The sequence below is a fragment of the Mandrillus leucophaeus genome, unplaced genomic scaffold, assembly GCF_000951045.1.
Source record: "Mandrillus leucophaeus isolate KB7577 unplaced genomic scaffold, Mleu.le_1.0 Scaffold4, whole genome shotgun sequence".
Lineage (NCBI taxonomy): Eukaryota > Metazoa > Chordata > Mammalia > Primates > Cercopithecidae > Mandrillus > Mandrillus leucophaeus.
This window is the reverse complement of record NW_012104253.1, coordinates 988,180-996,393: the sequence shown is the minus strand read 5'-3', so window position 1 is coordinate 996,393 and position 8,214 is coordinate 988,180. Positions and strand designations below refer to the sequence as shown.

At 51.8% G+C, this 8,214-nt stretch overlaps 1 protein-coding gene across 1 annotated transcript in view; it reads right to left on the bottom strand.

Annotated features, from left to right (window-relative positions):
* The window catches only part of CDC42BPB (CDC42 binding protein kinase beta (DMPK-like)), a 99,332-nt gene that overhangs the window by 17,646 nt on the left and 73,472 nt on the right, over positions 1 to 8,214 (bottom strand). The window contains exons 20-24 of the mRNA XM_011991792.1: positions 6,195 to 6,281; positions 5,791 to 5,868; positions 4,090 to 4,195; positions 1,761 to 1,897; positions 1,060 to 1,199 (exon numbers count right to left, since the gene is read on the bottom strand). Of these exons, the coding sequence (XP_011847182.1) occupies positions 1,060 to 1,199; positions 1,761 to 1,897; positions 4,090 to 4,195; positions 5,791 to 5,868; positions 6,195 to 6,281 (548 nt within the window). The remainder of the gene's footprint in view (positions 1 to 1,059; positions 1,200 to 1,760; positions 1,898 to 4,089; positions 4,196 to 5,790; positions 5,869 to 6,194; positions 6,282 to 8,214) is intronic.

Genomic DNA, 8,214 nt, shown 5'->3' with positions numbered 1-8,214 from the left:
GTGGCGTGGGTGTGGAGGTGAGAGGGGGAGCAGGGTGTGGGTCACTGTGGAAGTGCTGTTCTGAAGAGGCTCCCTGAAGAGTGCTTAGCCCTCTGATGGGACCCTTGACTTTGGCTTAGGCCAATTTTTTGTCTACCAGTGGCTCTTGGTCACCAGGTCAGGGGCACAGCTGTACACAGCCAGGGACTGGCAGGTGCCCCGGGGGGGTGGGGCATGGAAAGTGGGAGTATGCTGCCAGGTGATCCCGACTCATCCTTGCTGTCCTCAGGGTACCTGCCCAGCAGCCCTGCCCCAGGAACCAATGCTACAGATGGAGTCTCTAGGCCCTGCCTGAGCCCAGAGCAGTCCTGTGTGCACCACATCAGAGACAGGGCACGGGCACTGCACAGAGATGACACAGAGGCGGCAGCACAGCTCCCTGTGCAAGCCCTGGGCTGAGCTAGGCCTCTTAGTGATGTGTTTACCTTCACAATAGTCCACATGCCAGTAACATGACCACTGTCCTCATCTCACAAACAGATGGGCCACAGATATCAACTGTAGGAGAAAGTGGGAAGGAGGCCCCGCCTGCTCCTGCAGCTGACACTGGGTGGCACTGAGACAGGGTCACACAGCAAAGGCTATGGTCACACACACCCACATGGCCCATGGCTCCAGACTTCGTCCACAAGCCAAGAGCACCTGCCCCGGTCTCTAAAATGCACAGAGGGCTGTGGCTGCACAGCTTCTCTCTGGATGTCTTCTGCTTGTTCTTGGGCATATGGTTTCCTAATGTTAAATTAATTCCCCTGTGGCAAACTTTTCAATGCAAACACATGCAAGGCAGGAAGCGTCTACAGCGCTCATGTTCCTGTGCATGCAGGCCCATAAGCACGTCTGCTCATATGCATGTGAGCGCTTTAAGTCATGACTAAGCTGTACCCATTTTTGCAACCGTACAATAATGAAGTGGGTGAAGTATACATGAGGTGAAAGATTACCAAGGAACACACTGTCCTTTTGGCTAAAGATAGATAAGGAAGATTCACAGAGCAAGGACAGTGCTGCCCAAACACAGACCTGAGATCCAAGACTTGGCTCGCAATGACACCAGGCTGGGTGGATTTTCCTTCAGGCAGATCATACAGGAAGAGCTTGCAGTCACAGACGACTGCATATGCACGCTGCCATCCCTTCTTCACCCCTGTGGGCTTTGGGACCTATTAATAAAAACAAACAGTGGCCACGTTCCACCAGGCCAGGCAGGCCGCCAGGCCCCATTACACTCGTTCACAATCTCCTTCCAGCTGCCAGGCCGGCAAACAGAGCTATCTGGACAGAGGGGGTTTTCCCAAGAAGGCTCAAGGTATTGCTGGGGAGGGGCCCATGCGTGGCAGCAGACAGTGCCAGGAAAACTGGCAGCTCAGCCAACGTTGCGTCCACCCCATGCAGGGTGCTGTGGTACCCACAGCCCGACAGTCTTGTAGACGTGGGCCTGGCACAGTGGCTTTCAGACTGAGCTTCTGCCCACTGGCTGGACACTCAGCCCAGGATGGACTCTGAGTGAGCGTCTGCGTGGAGGCCTCAGGATGCCCAGGCCATTCAGAACAGCGGCTGTGCAGACCTGATGGCCTCAGTGCCCAGGAGGGGAAGCCTCCTAGGACTGGCACCAGGGCTGCCTGCCAGAGCAAGGGGCTGCTTTCGAGAGTGGCTGGGCATGGCTATTGGTCCCTGCACCTCACAGGCACCGACGGCTGAGGGGTGGAGATGAAACCGCCTACCTTGACATGGCCTTTGTAGGCTGTTCCGATGCCTCGCTGCACATCCACGCCCAGAGGCCTCTTGGACTGCTCGGGAGGTATTGGGCACACCTGGGGGGCGCTGTCTTTGCAGGACACGTGGCAAGCAAAAGAACACACTGGAAGAGAGCAAGAACACTGCCTTCAAAGCGTGCTGCCCACAGAGAAGTCACTGCAGAACCTATGCCCGAAAGAGGCAATTTAATAATTACCAGGCCTCGCCTGGAATCCCAGCACTTTCGGAGGCTGAGGTGGGCAGACCACTTGAGGTCAGGAGTTTGAGACCAGCCTGGCCAACATGGTGAAATCCCGCCTTTATTAAAAATATAAAAATTAGCCAGGCATGGTGACATACACCTGTAATCCCAGCTACTCGGGAGGCTGAGGCAGGAGAATCGCTTGAGCCCGGGAGGCGGAAGTTGTAGTGAGCTGAGATCACACCACTGCACTCCAGCCTGGGAGACAGAGTGAGACTCTGTCTCAAAACAAAACAAAACAAAACAAAAAATAATGACCAAGTTTCACATCAAGTCCAGACATCCAAGAAGGTAAAACCAGTTGCGGGGCAGAATCCACACAAAAGCTCAGGGATTCTGGCACTGAATGCGTCCTTAGCATGCGCACAGGGAAAGGGCCCACTGCAGAAGCCTGTCTCCATGCTGTCCCCACCAGCCCGGGCCGCCTCCCGCACAGGTGAGCTTCTATACGGCAATTACAGGCCAATGGTCATGGGGACGCGGGATCTTGGCAGCCAATCAAAACGTGCATGAGTTGAAGTAACAAAACAATGCTTCTGCTATAATGTAGAATGAAGGGCAACTCTGCTCACAGACCCATGGTCAGGAAGGTGTGAGTGCTCACAGCCAGTGAGGTCTGGGCTCCAGGACCCTCCTGCAGCACTGGGTGGCTTGGGGTGGTTGCTCATCTGTGAAATGAGGCAATCACTGAGGGGGTAAGAGCATTTCAAATCCCAGCACAGGGCAAGAGCACAAGATACAGCCTTAAAAATTCCATGGGCTGAGTGAGGTGGCTCATACCTATAATCCCAGCACTTTGGGAGGCCGAGGCAGGTGGATCACTTGAGGTCAGGAGTTCGAGACCAACCTGGCCAACATGGCGAAACCCCATCTCTACTAAGAACACAAAAATTAGCCGGGCATGGTGGCGTGCGCCTGTCCCCAGCTACTTGGGGGTATGAGGCAGGAGAATCACTTGAATCTGGGAGGCAGAGGTTGCAGTGAGCTAAGATCGAGCCACTGCACTCCAGCCTGGGCAACAGAGTCAAATTCCGTCTCAAGAAAGAAAAAAAATGAAAAGAAAGAAAAGAAAGGAAAGGAAAGAAAGAAAGAAAAGAAAGAAAAGACAAGACAGACAAGGAAGGGAGGGAGGGAGGGAAAAGAAAAGAAAAGAAAAGAAAAGAAAAGAACAGAAAAGAAAAGAAAAGAAAAGAAAGAAAAGGAAGGAAGGAAGGAAGGAAAGGAAGGAAGGAAGGAAAGGAAGGAAAGGAAGGAAGGAAGGAAGGAAACGAAGGGAGGGAGGGAGGGAGGGAGGGAGGGAAGAAGGAAGGGAGGGAGGGAGGGAGGGAGGGAGGAAGGAAGGAAGGAAGGAAGGAAGGGAAGGAAGGAACGATGACCAGAAGCAGAGACAAATAATTGTGGTTATCTCTAGATAATCTGATAGTGGAAGGTTTTACACAATTATTTTTCCTGATTTTCAAGAACAGCTGCAGACGATACACTTTATAATAATTCTCAATAGAAGATCTGGGTCACCACAGAGGCGCAGAGTGCACTGGAGCCCCCAGCACAGCAGGGATCCACGGTTCCACAGACCTTTACTGAGGATTTGTAAAAATAAACCTGCCAGACTGGGTGCCGTGGCTCACGCTGGGTGCCGTGGCTCACGCCTGTAACCCAGCACTTTGGGAGGCTGAGGCGGGAGATCGCTTGAGTCCCAGAGTTCGAGACCAGACTGGGAAACAAAGTGAGACCCCTACTCTCTACAAAAAAATTTTAAAATAGCCAGGTGTGGTGGGGTGTGTGTGTCTGTGCTCCCAACTACTTGACAGGCTGAGACAAGGGAATCGCTTGAGCTGACCTGTGACTGCACCACTGCACTCCAGTCTGAGCTACAGAGTGAGACCCTATCCCCCCACCCAAAAAGAACCAAACCCTGTCCTCAAATAATGCCAATCAAACTTCACTTCAGTTTGGTTTGCTTGCATAAGGGCTGCCCTGGCGCTTGCTGGTGCCCTGAGCGGCAGGGGTGTGGGGCTGTGCACGCTGACCCCGGGAGCTGCAGCGACACTCACCCTCGCAGGCGTAGCCCTGCCGGATCAGCCCAACCATCAGGGAGGTGCAGTGGCTGCACTGAGTAGGGCTGGAGAAGGACTTGATGCTGAACTGGTGAGCTTTCGGCTGGAAGGAGAAAATCAAGAACACTGAGGTGAACCATGGACTCCTGAGAAGAGTCAGATCCATCTGCCTGTGATCCAGTTTATACGCGGCTTGGGCATTATCCTGAAAAGGTGGAAATGTGCACGTTCTGGTCTTGGTCTACGTGTTCCCTAACAGGGCTCATCAAATAGTGGTGAAAACCACCTACGAGCCTAAGTCGGAGACAGGCCAACAAATACGTCCTTCAGTGGGAGAGCACTGCTACCAAACAGCGAGGTCAGCTGGGCCAGAGCGCCGAGGTGGCATGGCCAATGCTCTTTCTGGCTCACGCTCCTGGCCTCCTGGAGACCAGCACCAACTGGCTCTTGGGGGCCAACCTGGGGTCACATTTGGGTTGGGCTGCACACAGGCCTTGCATGTGTCCAAGACACACACAAGAATCACCTACAGGAGAAGAGTTCACAATAGCAAATGCCTAGAAAGGCTCATGGTCCCTCATCGGGAGTGGACACACTGTGATCCCAGCGGCAATGGAAGCAGCCCCAAGGCTGAACGGAGGGACGTGGTGCAGGCCGTGCGGGACCGCCTGTTTACAAAGCTCAGGCGCAGCAGAGACCAATACGATCCTCAGCAGGACACAGATGTGGGTGAGACCACTGGCAAGAAGTAGGGGAGTGACCGACACAAACTCCAGAGACCTGCGGGGGAAGAGGCTGGCTGAGGTGGGCAGGGAGGCCGTGGGGCGGTGCCCGGGCCGTCACGACTAGGAGCGACACACCAGCAGTCTGCAGAGCTGCTGCTATCAAATATGGTAACCAAATAAATGACCTCTTGACTTGGTCCCTGACTCTGCAAGAGTCTCAGTCCAAAAGGCAAACCCTTAATTAGCCTCATACAAGTCTGCCTTCTTACGTCCAGCTGGCATAGCTGCCTGTGGCAGGAAGCACAAGCAGAGGCCATGTCTATATTAACAACAACTAAAACCACCTTAGGCCACAGGGCTACGTACTCGCAATGCTTGGAACTCGGAGGCCTGTCACCCTGGAGACTTTCTGATCTGCGTTGATATTTATACGAAAGAAAAGGGGATGTTACAGAAGAAGCCAAGGCCAGGACTTGGGAGCAGGGGCCCAGTGGGGTCCCCGTGCTGGCTCTCCAGGATGCACTTGTGAAAAGCATGAGGCTCAGAACCGCACACGCACTGCAGTGCCGCTTATGCCGAGTCATTCTTACCCACCAGCCACACGGTTCTGTAAGGTTCCCAAAGTGCAGGCAGACAAATGAAAGTCAATGTGGAGGAGTAAGCTGCCTATCCGTGGAGAGGGGAATATGGCTTGGGGAATGAGACGAGAGTGGGGAGACCAAAAGCTGAACATTTCTGATTAAAATATATTTGTGTAGCATTGGTGTCATTAAGAAAACACAGGATCCTGACAGCTTCCTGAATTACACACCATTCTCAACAAATTTCCTACAGAACACCAGGGTCACTACTGTGTGTACGCAAAAATGACTAAGTCTGTTTTACTTATACAAAAGTTATTTTCTAAATAACTGAGAATAAATAAACAACTAAATAACTAAGAAGGCGCCCCGGGTGAAAGCAAGGCCCCTACCTTCGGTCCAGCCAGAGCCAGGGCCTGCGTGGTGGGCAACGGCACAGCGGATGGCCTCTGCGGGGGCCGAGCCATGTCCTGGGAGACAAGCAGGACAGGTGAGTGTCGGCCCAGCTCAGCACGGCTGAGACACCTGGCCCCACGGGGTGCACTTCTCTCAAGAATGTGTTAACAGTGAACAGTTCTGCATCTTTAATTTGCTACAATGTTGAGACATCTGCTGAAGCCTTCCTCATCTAGGGGAGGGACTGACAGTTAATTCTCAAAATGAAAGGTGGGCTTGAGCACCTGGGCAGAGGCCCTCGCTGCAAGCTGTTACGCAGGGGCCAGGTGAGCGGTGTCTGGTCACCTGGACACGAGGGCAGACCCCAGGTGGGAGCATCACCAAGGCAACGCTGTCTCACCTCCTGTTGCTCTGATGCAGCCACAGACATCGACGGGGACATTTCTGGCTTCGGAGCTTGTGTTTCTTGCTCACTAGCTGAGCTGGTCTGTGAGAACCAAGAAAGAAAGAGTTGGGTGAAAGGACATACTCTACATGATCCAGACTCGACTTACAAGTTCTTTACTAATAAAAGCACATTCTGTCTGGCCCAGAGGTCCCAGCGGTTCTTACTCCTGGATCCTATCACCCCTTGGGTCTCCTCACAGACTCCTGCTCCACTCCTAGCTGGCCAGCCTACCCTGAGGACCCCTGCACTTGGCATCCTCGGCTGAGTGGTGATCGCGTGGGCAGGTGAGTCTGACAAGTCACAGTCACCCCACTGAGGTGAGAATTTGCCTGGAGACACTTCTAATGCACAGCCCTGAGCACACCGCCGCCTCCTGCAGCCTCCTCACCCTGGCCACTGAAAGGGCAAGACCTGGAAACGCCGATCCTTCCTGACCTTTATTCATAAGTAAGGTTACCCAACCTAGCAGCCTTAAGATCAATTAGCCAGGCAGGGCGCGGAGGCTCACGCCTGTAATCCCGGCACTTTGGGAGGCTGAGGTGGGGATCACCTGAAGTCAGGAGTTTGAGACCAGCCTGGCTAACATGGCAAAACCTCGTCTCCACTAAAAATACAAAAATTAGCCGGGGGTGCTAGCACACACCCATAATCCCAGCTACTCTGGAGGCTGAGGCACGAGAATCGCTCGAACCCAGGAGGTGGACGCTGCAGTGAGCCGAGATCAAGCCACTGCACTCCAGCCTGGGCAATGAAGCAAGACTGTCTCAAAAGAAAAAGAAGAAGAAAAAAAAGATCAATTAGCCAAATGCTTCTTAACTTCATTTCAAGGATCAAGAAGAAATTCAAACATCAAGAGAGGTCGGTGGGCCCAGGAGCAGTTGTAAGAATCTCCCTGAAGATTTTACGACACAGGGAAGCAATGTTTTGTTTTAACAAATTAAGAGTTTAATTTCACAGTGATTTATTTGAAGCTAAAGCTACACTCTGAAACCATTTAAAAATAACTCTGTTTCAGCACGTGTTCCTGAAACTAATAGTTTATCATCACAGGCCATTGCTGTTTACACAAACGTACATGTAGGTATGCTGAGTAGTAAGTGTTAGCACCAGCAAACAGCGTACTAGGACACAGATATGGCTGGGTAGCCGCCTAAAGGAGCAGTTTACAGCTGTATTTTGTGTTCCACATCAGAATCCCAATGAACCAAATCAGATAAACACTTTCCAACAGTTGCAATTAATTAGGCCGCTAAGAAAGGAGCCAAATTCAGATGGGATGGCAGCACACACACATAAAACACACACACAACTGTGTACTGCAAATTCACAAGGGAAAGGCTAGCTCAACTGGCTAATTACCAAAGCTCAAAAACGTAAGCAAATCTGCCCCACAAACAAGGTATGTTAAGTGAGTTATGGTTCCATCTTTAGATAAATGAGGAGGAAAAGAATATTAATTTAATTTTAGTCATGTAAAAGCCCCGCTCGTTTCATTTAGTTGGTTAATTAATCAAAGGGATGCAGATTAAAGGACAGGAGCATTGAGGAGGCTGTGCACTAACAGGAGTGAAAGCCGCGGGAAGCCAGCGCTGGCAGCCACTTACTTCTTCCCAAAAGGCTAGCAGGGAAGATGCAGACGAGGAGGAGAGAGAGTCCTTGGAGGCAACAGACAGGAGGAACAAACATCATTTCCCACCCAGTCAACACTTGCACGAAGATATATTGACTTAATCTTGGTGGCAAACCATTTCTAGTAATAAGCAACATGTTTCATGCAGGCAGAGTGGGATAAGAAGTTTCTCAAAGACAATTTTCAAGAGTCTGGAAGCTCTAACAGACTCAGCCCCTGATGGAGGGTTTTTTCTTTCAACAATAAATGCCTTCCCACTTAAATCACAGAGGCATTAATGAGGGATTAATGGCCAGGCACGGTGGCTCACGCCTATAATCCCAGCACTTTGGGAGGCCGAGG